At 40.7% G+C, this 26595-nt stretch overlaps 1 protein-coding gene across 1 annotated transcript in view; it reads right to left on the reverse strand.

The window, feature by feature from the left end:
- DNAH5 (dynein axonemal heavy chain 5) overlaps window positions 1-26595 on the reverse strand; it is a 317085-nt gene that overhangs the window by 198762 nt on the left and 91728 nt on the right. Inside the window, exons 14-22 of the mRNA XM_043489075.1 lie at window positions 25652-25973; window positions 24476-24682; window positions 17665-17836; window positions 14887-15032; window positions 9147-9312; window positions 8002-8241; window positions 6188-6378; window positions 6012-6099; window positions 3658-3791 (exon numbers count right to left, since the gene is read on the reverse strand). Of these exons, the coding sequence (XP_043345010.1) occupies window positions 3658-3791; window positions 6012-6099; window positions 6188-6378; window positions 8002-8241; window positions 9147-9312; window positions 14887-15032; window positions 17665-17836; window positions 24476-24682; window positions 25652-25973 (1666 nt within the window). The remainder of the gene's footprint in view (window positions 1-3657; window positions 3792-6011; window positions 6100-6187; window positions 6379-8001; window positions 8242-9146; window positions 9313-14886; window positions 15033-17664; window positions 17837-24475; window positions 24683-25651; window positions 25974-26595) is intronic.

Consider the following 26595-nt stretch of genomic DNA (forward strand, 5'->3'; position numbering starts at 1 on the left):
CATGAACCGCAGCACGCCAAGCCTCCCTGTCCATCACCAACTCCCAGAGTCCACCCAAATCCATGTCCATTGTGTCGGTGATGCCATCCAACCATCTCATCCTCTGTCGTCCCCTTCTCCTCATGCCCTCAATCTTTCCCAGCATTAGGGTCTTTTCAAATGAGTCAGCTCTCCGCATCAGGTGGCCAAAGTATTTGAGTTTCAGCTTCAACATCAGTCCTTCCAATGAACACCCAAGACTGATCTTTAGGATGGACTAGTTAGATCTCCTTGCAGTCCAAGGGACACTCAAGAGTCTTCTCCAACACCACAGTTCAAAAGCATCAATTCTTCGGCGCTCAGCTTTCTTCATAGTCCAAATCTCACATCCATACATGACCACTGGAAAAACCATAGCCTTAACTAGACAGACCTTTGTTGGCAAAGTAATGTCTCTGCTTTTTAATATGCTGTCTAGGTTGGTCATAACTTTCCTTCCAAGGAGCAAGCGTCTTTTAACTTCATGGCTGCAATCACCATCTGCAGTGATTTTGGAGCCCAGAAAAATAAAGTCAGCCACTGTTTCCACTGTTTCCCCATCTATTTGCCATGAAGTGAGGGGACCTGATGCCATGATCTTAGTTAGTCTTGATCTTAGGTATTCTTCAGAGATATTATTTTCATAAAAATGACCTTTTTCCACTATTCTTATAAATATATGAATGGCATATAAGCTTTTTTTCTATCGGTTTTTTAATGAAAGGTCCTGTTAGCTACAAAGTGTGCTTTTGTAAGAGAACTGGCTCTCTTGCAATTGGCAAATAGGAAATGATGTCACTATAACACATTATCAAGTGTTACTTTCCCAGTACTTTGTTTGGTACTCACTGAAGCGGCAGACCACAGAGGGGCACAATGCTTTGGCCCCTTCTTTCTTTTGGGTTAATTTGGTCTCCACTTTGTTTTGAGAATGTTCTTGGCACAGTTAGACCTGATTTTTGCATATTTTATCCTTGCTTCCATAACTCAGCATTTTTAACTGTTTTTTTACATCACCTTCTCCCAAGTTTCTTTCATCTTTGATAGTAAAGTTTCATACTCATTACAGTGTTATTAAATGGGTTAGTATCTTACTATGATTGTTACCATTTTGTTAACTACCCTGGTTACAGAATTTCTTACATTTTGTATGTTCCTCCCAACCCCATTTTTCTTATAACCCCTATTTTATTAAAGGTGCAACATTGCAAATCAGGCTTTTTAGGAACATATTTACTGTATTTCAGCAGAAACGCCTATCTTTCCACTTACTATTAACTTAACTCTTTACTAAGCCATATTTTCTTTTCAGATTAGCATGTTCAGATTTACTTGGTAGATAATTATATCATCTCCAAACAATTAAGATTTGTCTCCTCATTCTAATGTTTATAGCTCTTGGCAATCAACTTTTTCTACTGGCTAATATTATAATTTCAGAGTTACAACTGCATGAGAAAAAAAAATTTAAGCTGAGAGTGAAAATGCCATTATTTGAAAGAACAGAGCATTTCCAACTGCACTCTAAATGGTCCAATTAAGTAAATTTCACCAAGTTGTACCAAACCAAGGATAGCTTTACCACCATGCCCAACATGAAGCTAATGTGTCACTCAAAACCTCAGGCTTAATGAGTTTTGAGACTTCCCACCCATTAAAACGCAGAACGGTAAACCTGCCGCTGAGTGTCCCAACCACAACCAATCCCCTGGCGTGGGCTGAGATGCAGACATACACACCCAGAATGCATTGCAACAGCATGTGGACATTCTCACAAATGGATGGTGGTTTGGAGAACGAATTACAGATCATCAAGGACCCGTGAATATGGGTAGAAATTCCAGAATCCCGCTCTTTCAACATCCAAGAGTTTATATTATTAAGAACATATCCTACCTAAATAAGTTTTAGACTCTCCTTTATTTTATCTGAAAGTGTCTACCTTGATTAAACTGGGACTTTTGAAAGCAGAGGTAACCTAGAATCTAAAGGAAAATTACATGAACTACATTTGTAGGATTGATTTATTTATTTTAATTGCCATGGTTATTTTGATTATTTGGTCCAGCTCATCTTTTCAAGCCAAGCAGTGTTATAAGCTGATGGCCAACCTTTGGATGAACTGAACATAGGTCAAGTTTACATTCTGATTCAGTTAGCTCCTATAAGAGGAAAGGGGCTGAGATCAGAAGATTTTCTGTGGTTGAGGAAAGGTCAATCACACAAAATTCAGAAGGGTCGATGGCTATAGAGGGCCACATTTAACACTGTGACCAAGTGTGCATATATACTTCCACAAACAATTTGGCCATCCTATCAATCTGGATAAAGTCCTTCAAGTTATTCTAAGTGCCAACTTTTTCTATTATTTTAAGAAAGACTAACATCTGTATATTTCCTTCATATAATAGAAAGGCAAATGTAACAAAAATGACACAGACATAAGTATTTTGGTGCCAGCAGGATATTAATTTCAACTACTTGGCTTTACTCAGATTTTCATAATAGTGTCTGCTTACATTCAGAGAAAGTAATGAACTTTATTATTGATCTATTTTGTTGTGTTTTCCACAATTACTGAGACATTTGAAAGGATCCTTCAATGCTTATTATCATCATAAAATACTCTACTTACCTTTACATTTAGTATAGAGCTTGATAAACTAACCACTAGACAAATATTTGTTAAATTGAATTATGTGAACACAGTCCCTAGGGCAAAATTAAATACAGGACCTTCACGATATTAAGAAAGGAAAATAGAAAGTACAGAAATGCAAAAGCTTCCAGTTCCCTCATGAATACATTAAAATTAAACTTAGTATTTCCTCAATGGTTACAGCAAAGGCAGCTTTTCAAAACACTTTAAAACAAAAGAAGCTCATCCTATCAAAACTGAGTAATAGAAAAGATACATTTACTGAGTGACAGCTGTTCCCTCAAATCTGAGAAACACTTTTAAATAGTCAGCAGGTCTTAGTGGCAACATGAATATTTTCTTTTAAGGAGAAATTGACTTCAGAATTTTGAGTCTTTTTGACCACGAAAACAGATTTGCCTGAACATAAAAGGAAAAGTTGAGAGAAGAAGTGGTTGGAAGAAAAAAATTAACCTGAATTTATATCCATGTCCAATGCAAGTTTGCACTGATAATATTTTCAATATTCTCAGTATTATCTCATTTCCACATTATAATATATATAAACTTTCATCTGATATACACAAATATAAAATTATCATCATAAAATTAGAGTGTAAATCTTACTCTATTTCAAATGATACAAGTCAGTTCCAGCATCACTGACTCTTTGAAAGTGAAGTCTGACTTGGACTTTGAGAAGTATCAAATTTTTTAACAGACTTATTTGTATTATTGATATATAAGTGCATAAGTAGTTTAAGGCATGAAACAGGAGACAATATAAAAAAACAGAAAAGATAGTTCTCTTTCACCTTGCAATCTGGAATGAAAAATCTTGAGTTAAACATTTGCTGAGCACATACAAGATTCCATAAGTTGCTCACTGAAGTCACAGAGGGTGCGACCCAGGCTACGTGAAGGACAGGCTTTAATGCTGGACTTCACACAGGTACGTGTTGCAAAGCAAAAGAGCCTGGCTGCAAATCCTCTTGGCATACCTTTTTGGTGGAGCTGATGATTGTACTAAGCACAGAGACTAATTTTGCAATCTCTTTGTTGTCAGAAACATTCTTATAATAGTTCCTGGTTTGCACGGGAATGGGTAAGTTCACAGATGCTATCTCAAGGGTATCTAAAGGGAAAAAAAGAGAGAGAGAAATATTTATATCAACAGTATAGAAACGTGCTTTTAAAAGATGAGTAAATTTCTGTAATAGTAAGGGGGCTTCCATGGTGGCTCAGACAGTAAAGAATCTGCCTGCCGATGCAGGAGACCCATGCTCGATCCCTGGGTCAGGAAGATCCCCTGAAGAAGGAAGTGGCCACCCACTCCAGTATTCTTGCCTCGGAAATCTCTTGGGTAGAGGAGCCTGGCGGGCTGCAGTTCATGGGGTCACAAAGAGTCGGACACGACTGAGTGACTAACACTGTAATAGTAAAGTGAGGACTTCTGAAAGTCTTCTTTATAAAAGCAATAGAGGGGACTTCTCTGTGGTCCAGTGGTTAAGAACCCACCTTGCACTGCAAGGGATGCAGGTTCAACCTCTGGTTGGGGAAGTAATATCCCACATGCCTCGGAGCAGCTAAGCCCGTGCACTGCAACTACTGAGGCTGGGCACTCCGCCTTTATCCCCTTTGGTAACAGATTGTTTTAAAGAAGGACTTGGTTCAGTGCCTTCCTCGCGGTGAGTTTATTTATCACCTCAAGGGATACGAGCACTAATTGAAAATTACACAAGCTCTGCCGTTTGCTCAGCTGCTTTAAAAGAAGTTTGAATAAATAAAGACTACATTTATCATCTATCATTAGCAACTTGGATGTCATATACTCCCTAATATTACCTCGGATATGGGGATGACACCATCCTAATGGCAGAAAGCAAAGAGGAACTAAAGAGCCTCTTGATGAGGGTGAAAGGGGAGAGTGAAAAAGCTGACTTAAAACTCAACATTCAAAAAACTAAGATCATGGCATCCAGTCCCATTATTTCATGGCAAATAGAAGAGGGAAACGTGGAAACAGTGACAGATTTTATTTTCTTGGGCTCCAAAATCACTGCAGACAGTGACTGCAGCCATGCTTGCTCCTTGGAAGAAAAGGTGTGAGGAACCTAGACAGCACATTAAAAAGCAGAGACATCACTTTGCTGACAAAGGTCCATATAGTCAAAGCTATGGCTTTTCCAATAGTTATGTACGGATGTGAGAGTGGGACCATAAAGAATGCTGGGCATCAAATCATTGATGCTTTCGAATTGTGGTGCTGGAGAAGACTCCTGTGGGACCGCAAGATCAAACCAGTCGGTCCTAAAGGAAAACAACCCTGACTATTCATTGGAAGGACTGATGCTGAAGCTGAAGCTCCAATACTTTGGCCACCTGATATGAAGACCCGACTCGCTGGAAAAGACCCTGATGCTGGGAACGATTGAGGGCAGGAGGAGAAGGGGATGACAGAGGGTGAGATGGTTGGATGGCATCGCCAACTCAATGGACATGAGTTTGAGCAAACTCTGGGAAATGGTGAAGGACAGGGAAGCCTGGCGTGCTGCAGTCTGTGGGGTCACAAAGAGTCGGACACAACTTAGCAACTGAACAACAACAGCATAAATGAAAATCATGACATATACAGCAAAAATCACATCATCTTAGCAAAACAGGACACATAATGGGTCAAAATACAAAAGATCTCTTAAACCAGGAAATATTCATTGCGATAATGACAAGCTTTTCTTTAAACTATGAGACTAAAATCCTTCTTGTCCCCCAGTATGTCTTTGATATATACATTTAAAACACACTATTTAGGGGCTTCCCTGGTGGCTCAGTGGTAAAGAATGTGCCTGCCAGTGCAGGGGACACAGGCTCGATCCCTGGTCCAGGAAGAGCCCACAAAACATGGGACAACTAAGCCCATGTACCACAACTACTGAGTCTGTGCTCTAAAGCCCAAGAGTGGCAATGACTGAGCCCACATGCCACAGCTATTAAAGCCTGCAGGCCTAGAGCCCGTGCTCCCCAACAAGAGAAGCCACTGCTGTGAGAAGCCCGCACACCACAGTTAGAGAGGAGCCCCCACCAACTGCAACCAGAGAAAACCCAGGCCCAGCAATGAAGACCCAGTACAGCCACAACTAAATAAATAAATCTTTAAAAAGTAATATTAAACTACACTATCAAGATGATATTAAAATACATGAATCTATATTTTCCAAACATGAAATTGACTCATAGATTAATATTACAATCTGATCTGAGGACTGCACGGAGCCCTGGGGGGATGGAAATACCTTTTAGCTCAACAGGTTTTGAGTTAGAATGACTAGTCAGAAAGAACTAAAAGAACATTTACCTTGAGGTTCGTTTTCTCCCATTTCAATATCAGAATCACTGTCTTCATTATGGGGCAAGGCAGTCGGTTTTCTTTCCTGCATCTTTTTCTGCAAAGGAAAAGGAGACTTTGCAGTGCCCTGTCACCTGTAAAAGAAGCAGCGTCCACATGAAACAATTTCCTCACGCCGCACCCACCTTGGACACCGGCTCACCGCTCCACTGTCTAACCCCCTTGCTGACAGTGACGATGCACTCCACGGCTTTGTTCAGCGTCTGCTGTATGTCTTCAAGGGCTGGAGCCATGCTGATGTTGGGGATGGTCAGAGTGACGCTTGCCCGGAAAATGGGCAGACCGTTCTGCTTCACTTTAGAGGCACTGTTACTGTCTGAGTTAACACAGAACAGGGAAGCTTTCACCCTTTTCATTTAAAAAGATTCTTTTTTTAATTAAAAAGATAAAATCTCATTTTTAACTAGAAAAATGAAAGCACCTAGATAAAGACATAATAGGTATATCATCAGACCATATGAATTTGCTGAACGTATGCGTGAATGAATAAAAACTAATAGAGGATCTAGTTTTGCTCAGTGGAACACAGTAGTTCAGTAGAACCCGAGCCATCTTCTGCTGATTACAATCTATGGGTACACGCTCCATAAAGGAAATTTGCTGCATGGAGTCAGCAGATTATATAATTATAGAAACTCTTACCTAAAATATTGAAGATGAGACTCTCTGAATAACAGGATGCCAGCAAATTAAATATAGAATAAGGAAGGAAGGAATAAAACACAAGACTATCAGAACAAATGCCAGCTTGGAATTTCAAATAAAATATACGTCTTTCTACCATCACTGTCATCACTGTGATATACATCAGAGTATATCACACTGGGAGCAGTTAAGGAGCAGGGACGAAATAAAGTGTAATTCACCATTTACATCCCAGGGACTTTTAAAGTTGGATATAGGTATAGTTATGGGTATATAAACATGGATATTGACTATACGGATATTGACTATATGGATATTGACATATGGATATGTATGTGTGCAACTCTATACAATTGGAAATACCTGTAATATATAAAGTTGGGGAAGACAGGAGACAATATCCAGCATATCAACAGTTGATAAGTTCAAATATTAGCCCCATGTCAAAGAAAAGGACTATCCTCCATTATGAAGTGAAATAAAACATAATAAACCAAGTTGCCAATCAAAAGTTCTTTCAATGTTTCCACTTCTTTTCATCCACTTTTAATTAACTACTAGATATGCTTTCCCTTAGGTGCCCATATTCAAAATAAATAAAAAGGTTTATTATCCTACTATTTCTTTGATTTTAATTAATTATTGTTACTTTGTTTTTATATGTTTTCAATTTAAAGGTTAGTTTCAGGATGTCTCTAGATTTGAATGATTTTTGTGGCCCATCTGGGAAACCAATTTCTGAATAGTGCTGAAGAGAGATGATGGTTTTAAGAATGAAGAAACGAGCTGGAAAGTACTAAATTGACATGAAAATAGCAAAAAAAAAAAAAGATAATTTTCTGCTTTGGAGGTTATGACATTAATAAAATCTTTCTTTATAAGACTGGCTAATAATCTAATGATTTAACAATGAAAGTATGTTTCCAAATAGCTTTTTTTAAAGCATTTCTTCTTTTACTAGTTAAAACAATTCATTTCACATGTTTTCACTTTATTACAAAAAGATTAAATGTGATGCTGATTACTATGTTATTAACAAAAGCTAAGTGACCTTAAGTCAATTACTTAAATTTCCTGGACTCCAGTCTTATCAGTCTTAAATGAGAGAAATGATAGTGTCTACTTTATCAAACTGCTGGGATAATCCAAGTTCATATTATATAAATGTACAAGGAGGCACTGAGGAAATGGTGAGGGTTTTGATTATTTAAATTTAACAGGAACACACACACATGCACACACAACCAGAGACCAGGCTTGGCGAGCCAAGAGGCAAACCCTGTGGGATCATTACCCCGGAAGCTCGTCATGTTGCAGAATTGAATGCGCCTGCGGATGGCCTCTAGTGTGTTCCTTGTAACTTTCAGAAGAGCATCCGTGTTTTGGTGATTGAAGTGAGAGAGCAACTCTCGGGCTCCTTCCTCTAACACCTCAATCTCTTTCTTCTTTCTTGAGATTGTCATCAAAGGAAGGAGGCCTGCCCCGGCATTAAGAGAAGAAGTCAAGGCATCAGAATTTTCTTCTTCTCTTTTTGCTGTTACAAAATGAGAGAAATTGAAAGAGATGGGGGCAGAAAGGTACCTATTGCAGTTAAAGAAGAAAATTAAGATTAATTTGTGCAATGGTAAAGAACCCGCCTGCCAATGCAGGAAACACAAAACACATAATCGATTGATTCCTGGGGTCAGGAAGACCCCCTGGAGGAGGAAACAGTAACCCACTCCAGTGTTTCTGCCTGGAGAATCCTATGGACAGAGGAGCCTGGTGGGCTACGGTCCATGATGTCGCAAAGAGTCAGATAGGACTGAGCCCGCACATACGCACATACACGCAAGTTTAATAACACTCAAAATGTCATACTTCTTATGAAATGAGGCCATCAGAGGATAGGAAGAGGACATTGGGGGAACAAGGTGGCCTGGTGGAACCTCTCATCCTTGACGTGTGGGAATAGGAGGAGAGGCAGGAAGTGTGCAAAAACAAGACAGGGCCTGGGTGCTAGGTGCTGGCTCTCTGGGTTCTCTCTTTCACCAACAACCACAAACCCTTGGAGAACAGCGCCCCTTCTCTGCCTCTCGCTGTCTTCATCTGTCCCATAAACCACTTGCTCTGGTGTAGACATACTCCAGTGGGAATTCCAACCCATAATCCATCCTACTTTACTGATAAAGTGAAAAAAAACACACACCTAAATGCAAAGAGAGCTAACAGGGCCCAATGTGAAGTACATGTTTGTAGAGCTGAACAAAAAGTAATGGAAATTAATGACATGCCATCATTCAAGTGTGCCCTGAATCCTAATTTCAGATTTATTAACGTCCTTATAAAACTGGGAGCGTCTTATTAGAGTGCAAAATTCACTGCGAAGTAGAAAATTAAATTTTGGTTTTCAGGCATGTCCTAGAAAAACAAGACCCTTTCATTATCCCCCTCTCTTACCTGAACTTTCATTTTTCCAGTCATCACTATTCACGTTGAATACTTTCTCTCTTTCTTCTTTAGATGGAGCTTCCACATCCAGCAACATATTTATTAGCTCATTGACTGCTTCCTCCACTAAAGAGCTTTTAAAGTGTAGTATCTGAGCACCATTTACACAAAGGTCCTACCAAAAAAACAGCATCATGTCATTTTTATTTATCTAGCTATTGATAGCACATCAGTAATGGTAGCAACGTGACAGGTCCAGCCTCCAGATGAGATTTTGGCCTCCAACAATGTTTGGCCACACCTCTCACACTAACCCAGGCCAGGCATCCTGTAAAGGACTGTATTAAAGATGAGAGAACCAACTGGTGAATAGATGGACCACAATTACTCTAACTTCTCCAGCAGTAGAGGAAATAAGTCCAAAAGCCATGAAGAGCCTCTCTTCCCATGAACCTTCTTCTATTTCATATAAATCTGCTCTAGTCAGGCTCCCTTCCCTCTTCACCTTTGCCAACAATCCATTATCAACTCCTAACTAACTTTAAGTATTCTCCTCCCCTCCAACTAGATTATACATTTCTCAAGAGTGTAATAAATACAAATGAATATACTGGGGCACTTTAATCAAGACAAATAGACAGACAGGGAGATGATATAGTCAGTGATTTACCACCTAGTTGAAAAAACAAGCCCATGAAGCAACAGACTGTGAGGGGGTCATGGTCTCCAGTTTCAACCCACCATGGTTCAGCTTGAGACGCTCTAATGTCCTCATGGACCCTCCACTCCAATAGCTTCAGGGTTCATTTACCTCCTCATCAACCATGACATTCACCCTTAAACCCTCTGACACTGCACACCCTCCCCTAAGGATGATGTCTCACATCAATCATTCTTTTGCCAACAGCCTTTACTCCATCAACCCCTCAGCCTTCCAGGGCCCTACTCAGGAGAAGTCCAACCCAAATGATCAGATAATCTATTATCTCTACTTGCACACACAGGTCATGGCAAGGCAGGTGCTTGTCACTGGGAATTCATGGCCTCCAAACTCAGTGCAGCTCCTAATGCTACCCAGGAATCATTCTACGTGACTCCAGTCACATATTCCTACTAGGCCCCGGAACTGCTGTGTTCTCAAATCCTTGTCCCCTCAAATCCTTGCACCATCCTCCTTGTGACCTGGCCCTGACCCCATGCCCTCATCCAGAAGACTAACCAGCATCCATCATTAACTCTCTTTCCTCTTTTTTCAGGAATACAATGTTTATCCTTCTAGTTAAAAATACGAGGGACTTTCCTGGTGGTTAAGTGGTCAAGAATCTACCTGCCAATGCAGGGGACACATGTTCGATCCCTGGTCCAGGAAGATCCCACTTGCCATGGGGCAACTAAGCCCATGTGGCACAGCTACTGAAGCCCGGGCACCTAGAGCCCATGTGAGGCAACAAGAGAAGCCACCGCAATGAGAAGTCCACGTACCACATGAAGACCCAGCGCAGTCAAAAATAAATAATAAGTAAATTAAATAAAATTTTAAAAAATAAACAACACAAGCAGCTGCTTTAAAGAAAAAAAGAAAATCCCACCATCTAAGCTCTAAGCCACACTCTCCTGCTTCCCCGGGACTGTACTTACCAACCATTCCCTTTTTCCTTCTCTTCTTGATCTCCCTCACCCAGCATACAAACATAATCAGTGAACTTCAACTCAATGTCTTTCTACCATAAGAATAAGCCCCAGGACTTTGCACTTGCCATTCCCACTGCCTGGAATGCTTTTCCCCAGAGATAGTCACATGGTTTTCTCCCTCACTTCCTGTGTTCAGATGTAATTACAGAGGTCATCCCTGACCATCGACATAAAATCACTACTCTCTTTCAGGTACTCCTTTTCTCCACTATCCTCTTAGTTTTTCTCCACTGAACTTGGTATGTTGTTTGCTCACTGGCTTTTTTTGTTTGCTTGTTTTTCTACATCCTCCACTTGAAAGCGAGCATTGCAATGGCAGAGCTTTCACTTGTTTTGTTCACTGTTTTATTCCCAAGCTGCGTTTCACACAGAAGCTCCATAAAAAAAAAAAATTATTGAAGGAAAAAATGAATTATAAAAAGTAAATGAATTCAAGAGAAAGCATTCTTTTATATTGGTAATCATTCACTTTGGTAATCAAAATGCAAATTAAAATTAGGCTCTATGATTTTGCTACTTAAGGTAAAATTAATAATTTATAATTACTTGTAATACATTTATTGTTGTATTTTATGATAATAAATGCATTGCTCTACTATGTACCTTATTCTAACAAAAACTTTATTATAATTTACAATAATTATAATAAAGCAGTGTTTGTTGGAAGACAGTGAAATTGGTACTACTACATTGCTGATGGCATTTTAAGTTGATATCATCAGTTTGAGAAGCAATTTGGCTACAAATATTAACAGCTATTAAATGAAGACACATTTTTTTTTGGAGGAAGAAACACTCCTAAAGGGGAATAAAAAGCATGAAACGTATACATATATTCATTGTAGCTCTTGGCAAAACAGCAAAACTTTAGAAATCATCTAACTATCCAACAATAACGAAGTAAGTAAATTAGGATACATCAACTCAATAGAATATTCTGAAGGCATCCTCAAAATGGTGGCCATGTAGCAACATGAGAAATATTTTCTGAAGAAAAAGTAAGTGGGAGAAGAAAAAAAAACCATCATTACAAATCTGCAGTCTGTACAATAAGGATCACAAATGTAAATAGGCAATATACCAAATTATCACAATGGCAGTGTAATAGGTAAAAATGCTACTTTTCCCATTTTTTTTTTTAATATTTTAGAATGGAATGGCTACCCACTCCAACATTCTTGAGACTTTCCTAGTGGCTCAGACAGAAAAGAATCTGCTTGCAATGCAGGAGATCTGGGTTCAATCCCTGGGTCAGGAAGATCCCCTGGAGAAGGGAATGGAAACCCACTCCAGTATTCTTGCCTGGAGAATCCCATGGGCAGAGGTGCCTAACGGGCTACAGTCCATGGGGTTGCAAAGAGTCAGACATGACTGAGCGACTTACACTTTCACTTTTAAAACTTGCTTTTAAATTTAATTCTTTTAAAATTTTGCATTTTTATAAAACAATCATAAGAACACAGGTAATATTAAAAACCATGGAGCCCAGTAATTTCTCAGATCGGGAGTACAGCAAATGAGCAAGAGAGAAGAGGTACAGTTTGGGGTCTACACACAGATAGTGAGTTTAAGAGAAAGAGGATGGAGAAATTTCTAAAATGTGAACATTTAATTTTGACTACATAAAAATTTAATATAAACTGAATATGACTATATATGCAGAAAAAGGTTAACACAGCAGGCCCGAGATTGTTCTCCTATTAGTGAGGTGGATCTCTAGCTGGTGTCTGGGAGCCTAGATTTCAGGAAGGTTCCTACAGGCTGTAAAGAGTGCCTGTCTGTGCTCAGACTATCTGGGCAAACAGTGTGGTTTATGATGCCAACCAGCTTTCCATCTGGGTGTCTGGAATTTTGGTGCTTGCTAGGCAGAGAGCACCTGTGTGGTGAAAAGGGAAAGGGAAAGTGAAAGTCGCTCAGTTGTGTCCGACTCTTTGCGACTCCATAGATTATACAGTCCATGGGATTCTGCAGGCCAGAATACTGGAGTGGGTAGCCTTTCCCTTCTCCAGGCGATCTTTTCAACCCAGGGATCGAACCCAGGTCTCCCACATTGCAGGCGGATTCTTTACCAGCTGAACCACAAGGGAAGCCCACCTCTGTGATGAGACCCAGTAAATACCTTTGGCATGAAGTCTCTTAAAGGGCTTTCCTGGGCAGAAATGTTGCACACCGGTGACTGCATTTCTTTTGCTGGGGGTGAGCAGGCAGTGGCAGAGTAGGGGTTGGGGAGGGCAGGGAGAGACAGTGAGCTCTTTGTGGCCCCCAAGAGAGGGAGAAAACATAAGGAATCCCATGCGTGCATTCCTCCAAACTCTGCCTGTCTTTTCCCTTATGGTCTGACTGTGTATCCTTACAGTGTGTGTTCTCTCTTGCTCAGTTGCATCTGACCCTTTGTGACCCCATGGACTCTTTGTAGCCCACCAGGCTTCTTTGTCCATGGAATTTCCCAGGCAAGAATACTACAGTGTGTTGCCACTTCCTTCTCCAGGGGATCTTCCCAATCCAGGGACTGAACCTGCGTCTCCTGCACTGCGGGAAGATGCTTTACCACTGAGCCATCTGAGAAGCCTGTGTATCCTTATTACATCACTGTAATAAGTCTTAGCCTTTATTGCTACTAGATTCTGAGTTCCACGAGTCCTTCTAGTGGGGATGGTCTTGGGGACTCCTGACATACCATATTAAAGTCACCACTGATGAGTTTTTATAATCAGGATGCCCACTGGAAATATAAATGATGCTAAAGTGACTTTCTCAAAGGGGCACTTCATGGAACACTGTTCCCAGGATCCTAATTGTGGCACAGAGAAGAAAGTGTCCCCTTTGCAAATGTTTGAGAAATAATGGATTAAAGAGAGTTAACTAGACCCTTTCCCAGGAGACCATCCCAAGGTCTTTATTCTAAACCATTAATGTGAACAGAATCTGAAAGGGAAAGGAGTGCAGTCTTTACTCCAGGCCAACTGAACACAGACCTAGTCTTTTCCAAGTTCCCCAGCAATGGATCCAGAACCATGTACCACAGAACACCAGTTTGGGAAACACTGCTCTATAGAAATGTCTAAAGAATAAATTCTATCCAGAAGCTGTTTAAGACAACTGTTTTATTAATGAATGTAGCTTACTAGAAGCTCTTCAGCAAAATAGCTCTATGGGCTTCCATGGTGGCTCCCTGCAATGTGGGAGACTTAGGTTCAATCCCTGAATTGGGAAGATCCCCTGGAGAAGGAAATGGCAACCCACTCCTATATTCTTGCCTGGAGAATCCCACTGACAGAGGAGCCTGGCTGACTATGGTCCATGGGGTCAGAAAGAATAGGACACGACTGAGTGGCTAACACTTCAAAAACTGTGGGAAAATGAGAAATGTGTTCCATGGCAATTTCTCTCTTACTGATCTGAAAAGAAATGATTTTTTTCTTCATGTCTACCTGACCCCTCGGGTACATTCCTCTTCATTTTCAAATTATTGTCGGAAGGCTCCTCGTTTAAACAACATACATCACAGACCAGTCATGGGAAGAGAAAAAAAATGCAATTGATGTTTCCCAAATTTTCCAGTGGTCATGTACGGCTGTGAGAGTTGGACTATAAAGAAAGCTGAGCACAGAAGAATTGATGCTTTTGAACTGTCATGTTGGAGAAGACTTTTGAGAGTCCCTTGGACTGCAAGGAGATCCAACCAGTCAATCCTAAAGGAGATCAGTCATGGGTGTTCATTGGAAGGACTGATGTTGAAGCTGAAACTCCAATACTTTGGCCACCTCATGCAAAGAGCTGACTCACTGGAAAAAACCCTGATGCTGGACAAGATTAAGGGCAGAAGGAGAAGGGGACGACAGAGAATTAGATGGCTGGATGGCATCACCAACTCTATGGACATGTGCTTGAGTAAACTCCGGGAGTTGGTGATGAACAGGGAGGCCTGGCGTGCTGCGATTCATGGGGTCGCAAAGAGTCGGACACAACTGAGTGACTGAACTGAACTGAAAATGCCCTTTATAGAAAAATGAATCACAAAATAAAGTTTAAATAAAAGCATCAATCTTCTAGTAACCTTTGTCATCTGGAGAAACTCTTCGCAGAGAACTGGCTCTTCACCGGGGAGCTGACAAAGAGGAGTGCTGCTCATTTCCTCCAGGATGGCATCAACTCGGAACTCGATCAAATCATTGACCCTGTCGAGCAGCAACTCCAGGTCCCCTTTGGAAAAAAATAAGAGTGGATAAAAGAAATTAAGCATTTTGCCGTTGCTTTTTTTTTCTTTTAAGATTTTATTTCAGCAGTAAATTCAGGATTAAAGTTGCTCCACAGAGCTGTTGCAGGAGACATAAGAGACCCAGGTTCAATCCCTGGGTCGGGAAGATCCACTGGAGGAGGGCATGGCAACCCACTCCCGTATTCTTGCCTGGAGAATCCCATGAACAGAGAAGCCTGGTGGGCTATGGTCCATGGAGTCACAAAGATTCCATAAAGTGACTTAGAACGCATGCATAGAGCTATTTTACACTTGGTTCTCACACTGTTCTCTCTTTAACCAGTTTCCCAGCTTTCTCAGCCTGCCTAACTCTGACTTAACTTGTGGATTCAGCCTGAATGCATCTCCCCCAGGAGGCTTTCTGTGAATCTGCACATATTCATGTGGCCCCCTCCTCCTATGCTGGCACTGACTCCTGAGCACCCCTCCATCTCAGAGGACCTTCTCCACTCCTACATTGCCATGCTTGTCTGATCATGCGTTTTATATTATTCAATCTTCAAACTGTAATGAGCCTAAAACATACCTCATTCAAACCCAAAGATCCCTTCACAGGTTGTCTCTGAATCTAGTCCCCAAAGCTACGAAGCAAAGCAAAGAGGGTAGGAGGGTTCAACCATTAAGCCCCTCAATTCTCTGCTCCACCCAACCCAGTACCTATCAAATATTCTTGAGTATATTGCACCTAGTAAACAGCTGGATCCTTCTGAGTTCTAAGGTATTTGGAAGGTGCAGTGGAAACCTACTAATAAGACAAGCTCTTGAAAATCTGGGCTATAAATAGACAAGGCGTTACTGCAGCAGCCACAGAGAGAGAGGAAGGGAGGGAGGCAGGGATGGAGGGAGAACATGAGGAGCTATTAGAATGGGTGTGTAGAAGGTAGGTTCAGAAAAGGGTGATCTGGAAATGAGGTGATGGGGTCAAAGGATGGGGAAAGGAGTTATGGAGATAAGTGAATGAAAAGCAATTGACTGTATAAAACTATCACAGTTATGACTACATATGCATATAGGTATCTAGTACAAACCCAACTCAGGGTAATACAAAAGCATAAGAAAGAGCCTGATTTTTCAAGCCCTCTGCAGTCAGTCTGGGGGGAAAGATGGAACCATTAGAAGAAATGGAAATGCAGAGTCTTTTGTCTCTGTGTAAAATAACAGGAGGTCACAAGAGGAAGTGGTCCTGTGTGGTAGAAGAGTCCAGGTGGGCTTCTTGGGAGTGGGACATATTCTGGGCTATCAAACATGTGGAGAACTGAGCCGAGAAGGGGTGAGGACACCGCGTGGGAGAGGAGAATGACCATTTCTAGTCTTCCTAGAACAACGCCTCCATCGGGCGTTAACATGCTTTCCTAGGAGGCAGCCAAGGAACTCTGGGAACTTACAGGAGCCCACTTTGGAGACCCACTAAATACTGGCACATCAAGGGCTCTGAAAAATCCTCCAGAAGAGAAACCTGCTTGACTTTGTTTAACGTGGATTTCCCAGAATTCTCTGAGCCTACCTCCTTCTTTGCAACATACTTGTACACATTCTGGGAAATCGTAATTTATGGAATACACCACCTTACATATATTTCAAAGTGTAGTATATCCCTCTTTAGGAACAAAAATGTTTGCTTTAACTTTTCCCATATATCCTGCTGTTCAGCAGTCTGCTCTGGCCAAATCACATCTCTTAAATCAGCATCTCAAAATATACTAACCTGTTAGTATAAAAAACTGAATGAGTCTAAAGTTCCTTTAAAGCCTAATGCCCAACAATAAGCGTAATTTTAAAATGTAGTTAATCTCTGAGGACAAAATTAAACAGCAAATATATATGGTTTCCAGGGCTTCCCTGGTAGCTCAGCTGGTAAAGAATCCGTCTGCAATGCAGGAGACCTGGGTTCGATCCCTGGGTTGGGAAGATCCCCTGAAGGAGGGCATAGCAACCCACTCCAGTATTCTTGCCTGGAGAATCCCCATGGATAAAGGAGCCTGGCGGGCTACAGTCCATGGGGTTGCAAAGAGTTGGACACAACTGAGCGACTAAGCACAACACACACACATATGGTTTCCAGGAAATTGATGATTTCATATATTTGGTAAAATTCCTTCAGTTCAGTTCAGCCACTCAGTCATGTCTGAATCTTTGTGACCCCGTGGACTGCACTATGCCAGGCCTCCCTGTCCATCACCAACTCCTGGAGCTTGCTCAAACTCATGTCCATTGAGTGGGTGATGCCATCCAACCATCTCATCCTCTGTCCTCCCCTTCTCCTCCTGCCTTAAGGCATCAGGGTCTTTTCAAATGAGTCAGTTCTTCGCATCATGTAACCAAAGTATTAGATTTTTCAGCTTCAGCATCAGTCCTTCCAAAGAATATTCAGGACTGGTTTCCTTTAGAATGGGCTGGTTGGATCTTCTTTTAGTCCAAGGGACTCTCAAGAGTCTTCTCCAAATTCCTTAGGGAACAACTTAAGAACACACTTCTCATTTTATTATTTATATCATAATATCTATAAGAAATTAAACAATAGAATTCAAAAACTCAGTTTTTCGAATTGAAAAATAATAATCACTTAAACAGACATACTGATCTTTGCAAAAGCATTTTTCAAGTACATCTCAATGTTCAGTGATGTCCAGGTCAGTGCAGCCAGGCCAGGCTGGAGAGCTTCATCCACTTTTGCCAAATGAGGGACCATCAGTTGCTCTATGATGGGAGGCATTTTTGACTTCACCCTCTGATATTCAGCCAGCATCATCTACAGTGAAATAGGGGTGAAATTATCAAATAATATCTCACTTTGAATGCCTATTAATATCTCATTTTTATCCAAAATGATTACTTTTATTTAGGGTCCAGCTATAGGGCTCCAATAAGCAGCCTGACAAGGAGAGCAGCCAAAACAAAACAACAGTAGAACAGACATGAAATCTCTCCATGAACACAAACTCCTCGTCCAATAAAGAACACCTAAGGAGGAGAGGAAAAGAACTGAAAAGTAAGAGTTTTTTTACCCCCTATTCAGCCCTGTATACAGATGTGAGAGTTGAACCAGAAAGAAGGTTGGCAGCAGAGAAATTGGTGCTTTCGAATTGTGGTGCTAGAGAACACTCATGAGAGTCCCTAGGACTGCACGGAGATCAAATGAGTCAACCCTACGGGAAATCAATCCTGAATAGTCATTGGAAGGACTGATGCTGAAGCTGAAGCACCAATCCTTTGGCCACCTGATGTGAAGTTCAGTTCAGTTCAGTTGCTCAGTCATGTCCGACTCTTTGAGACCCATGAAGCGCAGCATGCCAGGCCTCCCTGTCCATCACCAACTCCGGGAGATTACCCAAACCCATATCCATTGAGTCGGTGATGCCATCCAACCAACTCATCCTCTGTCATCCCCTTCTCCTCCTGTCCTCAATCTTTCCCAGCATCAGGGTCTTTTCAAATGTGTCAGCTTTTCGCATCAGGTGGCCAAAATATTGGAGTTTCAGCTCCAGCATCAGTCCTTCCAATGAATATTCAGGACTGATTTCCTTTAGGATGGACTGGTTGGATCTCCTTGCAGTCCACGGGACTCTCACAGCTCAAAAGCTTCAACTCTTTGGCGCTCAGCTTTCTTTATAGTCTAACTCTTACATCCATACATGACCACTGGAAAAACCATAGCCTTGTCTAGATGGACCTTTGTTGACAAAGTAATGTGTCTGCTTTTCAATATGCTGTCTAGGTTGGTCATAACTTTCCTTCCAAGGAGTATGCATCTTTTAATTTCATGGCTACAATCACCATCTGCAGTGATTTTGGAGCCCAGAAAAATAAAGTCAGCCACTGTTTCCACTGTTTCCCCATCTATTTGCCATGAAGTGATGAGACCAGATGCCATGATCTTAGTTTTCTGAATGTTGAGCTTTAAGCCAACTTTTTCACTCTCCTCTTTCACCTTCATCAAGAGGCTTTTTAGTTCCTCTTCACTTTCTGCCATAAGGGTGGTATCATCTGCATATCTGAGGTTATTCATATTTCTCCTGGCAATCTTGATTCCAGCTTGTGCTTCCTCCAGCCCAGCGTTTCTCATGATGTACTCTGCATATAAGTTAAATGAGTAAGGTGACAATATACAGCCTTGAGGTACTCCTTTTCCTACTTGGAACCAGTCTATTGTTCCATGTCCAGTTCTAACTGTTGCTTCCTGACCTGCATACAGGTTTCTCAAGAGGCAGGTCAGGTGGTCTGGTATTTCCATCTCTTTCAGAATTTTCCACAGTTTATTGTGATCCACACAGTCAAAGGCTTTGGCATAGTCAATAAAGCAGAAATAGATGTTTTTCTGGGACTCTCTAGCTTTTTCGATGATCCAGTGGATGTTGGCAATTTGGTCTCTGGTTCCTCTCCCTTTTCTAAAACCAGCTTGAACATCTGGAAGCTCATGGTTCACGTATTGCTGAAGCCTGGCTTGGAGAATTTTAATCATTACTTTACTAGCATGTGAGATGAGTGCAATTGTGCAGTAGTTTGAGCATTCTTTGGCACTGCTTTTCTTAGGGATTGGAATGAAAACTGACCTTTTCCAGTCCTGTGGCCACTGCTGAGTTTTCCAAATTTGCTGGCATCTTGAGTGCAGCACTTTCACAGCATCATCTTTCAGGATTTGAAATAGCTCAACTGGAATTCCATCACCTCCAGTAGCTTTGTTCATAGTGATGCTTCCTAAGGCCCATTTGACTTCACATTCCAGGATGTCTGGCTCTGGATGAGTGATCACACCACTGTGATTATCTAGGTCATGAAGATCTTTTTTGTACAGTTCTTCTGTGTATTCTTGCCACCTCTTCTTAATATCTTCTGCTTCTGTTAGGTCCCTACCATTTCTGTCCTTTATTGAGCCCATCTTTGCATGAAATATTCCCTTGGTATCTCTAATTTTCTTGAAGAGATCTCTAGTCTTTCCCATTCTGTTGTTTTTCTCTATTTCTTTGCACTGATCGCTGAGGAAGGCTTTCTTATCTCTCCTGGCTATTCTTTGGAACTCTGCATTCAGACGGGTATATCTTTCCTTTTCTTCTTTGCTTTTCACTTCCCTTTTTTCACAACTATTTGTAAGGCCTCCTCAGACAGCCATTTTGCTTTTTTGCATTTCTTTCTCTTGGGGATGGTCTTGATTCCTGTCTCCCGTACAATGTCATGAACCTCCGTCCATAGTTCATCAGGCACTCTGTCTATCAGATCTAGTCCTTTAAATCTATTTCTCACTTCCACTGTATAGTCATAAGGGATTTGATTTAGGTCATACATGAATGGTCTAGTGGTTTTCTCCACTTTCTTCAATTTAAATCTGAATTTGGCAATAAGGAGTTCATGATCTGAGCCACAGTCAGCTCCCGACCTTGTTTTTCCTGACTATATAGAGCTTCTCCATCTTTGGCTGCAAAGAATATAGTAAATCTGATTTTGGTGTCGACCATCTTCCTGATGCAAAGAGCGGACTCTTTGGAAAAGACCCTGATGCTGGGACTCATTGGAAAAGACCCTGATGCTGGGAAATATTAATGCTAGGAAAAGGAGAAGAGGGTGGCAGAGGATGAGGTGGTTGGATGGCATCACTGACTCAATGGACATGAATCTGAACAGACTCTGGGAGATAGTGAAAGACAGGGGAGCCTGGTGTGCTGCAGTCCATGGGGTCGAAATCAACTGGACATGACTGAAGGGATTTAGCATGCATGCACACAGCAGTACTTCCAGCCTACCTTTTATGGTTATGTTAATATTAATTATAATTAATTATAAGAAAACAACCTTAATGCACTTCTTAAATACAATTGTTACACTCGTCTTTATAAGATGCATGTTAGTATTACTTTGTCATTACATCGGTGTTTCCCAAAATGCTTATACTGAAACGCTAGCCACAAGAGATTCTATAAGAAAAATGGTCCCTGGATGGGTAAGTTTGGACAACACTGTACACAATACCTCCTCTCCCTGACAGTCACAATTAATATTAATGATTCTGAGAAAACTGCAAGAAGGAAGTAAAAAGCCCAACAGTCTTTGTGAAGTTTAAATTCAACAGTTCCCAATGGACAACATTATCCTTTCTTCATTTAATACTTTTCCACAATTTCTGTAATATCTTTTCAATTTCCATGAAAAATCTAAATTTGATGATTCTATTAGCAGCTACTTAATACATTTTCTGAACCATTTATCTACTGCTTACCTTTCTTTCAGAGTTCATCACTTATTCTATCTCCAAGGCAGGTCTTAAATCAGCCTCCAGTAGCCCTTCCACTTCCCACCTTCATCTTTTAACCCCAGGAGGTATTATTCATCCATTTTAAAAATGAAAAACTGAAGCTTAGAAGGGTAAAGTAATTTGCCCAAAGATAGTGCTTCAAATCCCGACTGGCTTCAGAATCTGTATTCCTAACAATTAGTCTATGCTGATTCATCTCTTTCTAGTCTGAACTGGCTTCCAAGGAATAGATAAAGAAACAAACTCTCAGCTACTTCAGCTTCTCAGGCTTCCATAGATGCCTACAAACTGTTAAATATTTAGCACAATAACTCAGCAACACCTGAGATGGTCTCCAAACATGCTAATTGATCTGCTTTTACCAGCTACTCAGGTTGAGTGGGAACTTTTAACTCTTTCAAACTCAAGACACAGTAAAAATTACCCATCAGATGATAATTCACGTGGAATTGTCATTTACAGCTGTGGTGATTCTAAAATATTATGTGAAAGATAAATAAACTTTTTAATCAAATAAAACATTCTTTGACCCTCCTCCATTCATAGGGTAGGGTTATGTTCCCTCTCCTTCACTCTGTGTGGGCTTATGGAGCCCAACAGAGGACGGCAGAAGTGATGCTATGAGACACATGTGAAAGTGATAGTCACTCAGTCATGTCTGACTCTCTGTGACCCATGGTCTGTAGCCCGCCAGGCTCCTCTGTCCATGGGGATTCTCCGGGAAAGAACACTGGAGTGGGTTGCCATTCCCTTCTCCAGGGGATCTTCCTGACCCAGGGATCGAACCCAGGTCTCCTGCATTGCAGGCAGATTCTTTACCAGCTGAGCCACCAGAGAACCCCATATATACATATATATATATATATTCTTTTTTCAGTTTCTTTCCCATTATAGGTTTTTACAAGATATTGAGTATACTTCCCATGATATACAGTAGGTCATTGTTGTTTATCTTATATATAGTAAAAATAACTATTTCTTTACAAATATGAATATTGACTTAGCTATTTTCTAACACCCAAGAAAAATATAAAAGGGAATTCCAACATGCTGACTAGTATTTGATGAGCTTATATCTGAGGAATGTCTGCGCGTTGCTAATATTAACTTTTTAACATAATATGAAAGAGTGGGGAAACACTAGACTACAAGCTTGGGTTCTGGTCCTACTTCGGCCACTTGCTAGCTATGAGACCTTGGCTAAGTCATTTAAGTTCTCTAAGGCACAGTATCGTCACCTCTAAAATAATGTAATGGTACTCTGTACCAATTACCTAACATGGCTGTGGAAAATATCAAATGGAATAATGAATATGAAAATGATTTAAATGTAAAGCATTATGCAAACATGTGGCCTTATTGGACTTGTCCTATGATACTAGCCACTATGAAGTTGTAACAATGGTTTCCATGTTGTCAAATATAATGGCAGCATCTCTGACTTAATTTGAGCATCCTCTGGGCAGTATTTGTCACTGGTGACCAGTCCTTCCATCATGAAGTTTTTCTTATCCTTGGCTTTCTTTTTTTTTAATTATTTTATTTATTTTAATTGGAGGCTAATTACTTTACAATATTGTAGTGGTTTTTGCCATACATTGACATGAATCAGCCATGGGCGTACACATGTCCCCCATCCTGAATCCCCCTCCCACCTCCCTCCCCATCCCATACCCTTGGCTTTCTTGACACTTAGCTTCTATCTGCCTCAAAGTCCAATCCTCAATTTCACTAGCATATCTGTCCTCTTCTAGCAGACCTGTTAATATTGGATCAACTCAGAGTTTAATGAAGACTCTTTACTCTTCTTTATATTCTCCTCCTTCTCATGCAGGACAATGACTTTAAAGAGCAACTGTATTCTGATAGGGCTTCCCAGATGGCACAGTGGTAAGGAATCTGCCTGCAATGCAGGAGACACCAGAGACATGGGTTTGAGCCCTGAGTCATGAAGATCCCCTGGAGTAAGAAATGGCAGCCTGCTCCAGTATTCTTGCCTGGAAAATTCCATGGACAGGGGGGCCTGGGATGCCACAGTCAATGGGTTGCAAAGAGTCAGACATGCCTAAAAACACACATATATACTCTGATGACCCTCAAAAATATGTCTTCAACTTTGACTTCTCCACTCAACTCCAGACATACATAATCTGTCTGCATGGACAACACCTCTACTTCAATCTCTAAAAAATCATCTTATACTTGAGATGGGAGTTATTGATTCCCTTCAGCCCCCCAAAACAAACTAGTTCCAGTTTTTACCATCTCCATGAGTGGACTTTCCATTCGGGGCCACAGCAGGTTATTGAACATGTGGGCAGAACACAAGCAACACAGTAAAGGAGTTGGACACAGCTTAGCGACTGAACAATAACAACCGTACATGTTAGCCCCACTTTGAGTAAATCCATCGAGTTGCTCACACTAAAAACAAAGGTATCACCCTTGAGTTCTCTCATAACCTGCCTGTCAACCTCATTCTCTAATCCACTGATCTACGACTCAACTGCATCTTAGTTCAGCCACCAACTTCTCCATCCTAAATTGGTACCACAGCCTGCAAACTGGCTTCACTTTGACCCTTTGTTGTTGTTCAGTCACTAAGTCGTGTCTGGCTCTTTTTCGATCCCACGGACAATAGCCTGCCAGGCTCCGCTGTCCATGGGATTTCCTAGGCAAGAATACTGGGCTGAGTTGCCATTCCCTTCTGCAGGGGATCTTCCCAACCCAAGGAAGTCTCCTACCTTGGCAGGCAAATTCTTTACCACTGAACTACCTAGGAAGCCCCCACAGTGACCTGCCTGTCCCTTAAAAATCACCTAGCAGCAAGAATGTTTTTGTAGTAAAGGACACCACGCCTTTTTCTCCTGCTCAGATTCCTCTAATGGCTTCCCTATGCACTCAAATATGTACCCTTAGTTTACAAGTTCTATAAGGACCTGGCCTTTGCCAACTCTACTTTCTGGCCTCAGTCACTCCACTACAGTCATCCTGGGTACTTTCTGTTCCTCAACAGTGACACACCACTAGATTTTTCTTTTTTTAATGCACACTGGAGTTGCATTAAATGCATTTTGTAAAAAAAAAAAAAAAAATGCATTTTGTAATGAACCCAAGATGGGAAAAAAAAAAAAAGTACCATACCTTCATGTTACTGAAGTTCTTCTTGTATGTGTCTCGTTTCTGGAAAAGAGCAGCTGCAAATGGTGAAACTTGTAGACCCATCTGTGACATACACTCTATTTCTCTAAATAAGGTTAGTATCTGAGGATCAAAGTTTACGAACAGTTCCCCTGTGCCGGGAGCCTTCACCAATAAAGAAGCCTCAAGTCCTATGTGAATTTCTTCAGTCTGCAAGGAAAGAGCAACATTACTATTATTAGAGAGTTCAGTGCATGTACAGGGTATCTAACTCGTCCATTTCTGGGAATAAAGATTATTGTGCGTCCTTTCATGGGTTTGAGCTTCGCAAACTAAAGACAATGGGGTCTCTTACTCTTCTCCTAACTTCACTTTCGGGGTGGGGGGGGGAAAGCCTTAAAACTCTTGGTGGTGATGTACAGTCAGTTCAACAAAATGCTTTGGTCATGAATCTCTTATATTTGATAAGTGGATACTGCAATAGAGGTGACTTCTCAAAAGTCACTTTGCTCCCTGATACCTTCATGCCAACTCAGTTATTTTTCCTAATAAAAGTTTCAAGAAACCTACTAAACTCAGTTTTCAGTTATCTAGAAAAGCAATGAAAAACACTACAGAGACATCTCTGTTATTGATTCAGACACCAAAAGTTGAACTAGGAAGGTGAAATATCATTTTAGAGGCCTTGTTAGGCTGAATTTTATCCTCCAAAATACTTCCTGCCAATCTACCAAGAAATATAAGTGTTGGTAGGGCATGAAATATAATTTGATTAACCTAGTATGACCAAATAAAAATTAAAACTTTGCTTAACAGGCATGCTGGTGTTTATGGACACTTAATGGAGAAAAAAAGAGCTTAATGGAAAAACAAAAAAAGAAGTCCTAATCAACCAGGTAAAGAAGCCAATAAACAAGACTTTCTTCCTTAGGAGTTTATAAATTAAATAAAAATAAGTTTCTGTTACCTGGTTTTATGATCTTTTTTCCAAAATTAAAAATTGTTTTCCTTCATGGATATATTATATCCTTTGATTGATTACTTGCAGTCAACCAACCCTGTCTTATAAAATAGACACAAAGTCAACTTTCTATAGGAGTAAAACTGCCCAAGGTAGTAGAGGATTCCCCATGGATCTGACAGTGGCAGCATCATCGTAGAGCGTTAAGTCAGACTCACTTGTTGAAGCCACGCCCTGTGGTAGAGAACCTCAAACTCCAGGAGGACCTTGGCCAGCCTGTTGTAACTGCGAATCACTGGCTTCGCTTCCGCAGTCCGGAGCACAGATGGGTGCTTCTGGAAAAGCTGCATCGGTTGCTGAATCCTGTGGAAGAGCTGCCGGGCCCACAGAATCTTCCCAGCAACGGGAGGCTGGTCTCGAGCCAAAGGCGGGTCGTTTTTCTGCTTTGTATACAGCTTCGAGATCATATCAATGTCAGCCCCGTAGTTTTCAAGGATACGCTGGTATTTGTCATCAATACCAAGATTAGGTATGTTCAATCTGTTATTTTTTTTTAAGTGAAAGGCTTGAATTAATGGGACGATATTGAGAACTTCTGTCTATTAAGACCTATTTTAAACATATGTTGACATATTTATTGTCTTTTTAACTGCATGCCAGGAGACTTGGTATCTTGTCTTTTCATTATTGTTTAGATCTGAATACATTTAAATTTCTAGGGGTTTTTTTTATTCAAAAGAGGAGACCTAAAAGTTCTAAGCATACGTTTTTGAGGTCTAATTTAATTGCATTGTGGTTTAAAAGCTTGGTCCATATGATAATGGGTATTTGAAAATTTTAATTCATTTTTATGGTCTCTTCCATGGTTATTCTTCATAAATATTGTTGTATGGAATCTATATATGTCCTGTAAGTGAAACTTGAAAATTGCATTTTTATATTTTTACTAATTTTTTGTCCTATCAATAAATAAAAGAACTACCTTGAACAGCCAAAAATATATATATACATATATATGTATATATATATATATATATATTTGCTGATTGAAGAGAATGAAGTATTTACTTGGCATGCTAAAAAAGCAAAATGGGGACCTCCTTGGCAGTCCAATGGTTAAAACTTCCCATTCCAATGCAGGGAGTGTGGGTTCGATCCCTGC

This window comes from Cervus canadensis, chromosome 16, assembly GCF_019320065.1.
Source record: "Cervus canadensis isolate Bull #8, Minnesota chromosome 16, ASM1932006v1, whole genome shotgun sequence".
Classification (NCBI taxonomy): Eukaryota; Metazoa; Chordata; class Mammalia; order Artiodactyla; family Cervidae; genus Cervus; species Cervus canadensis.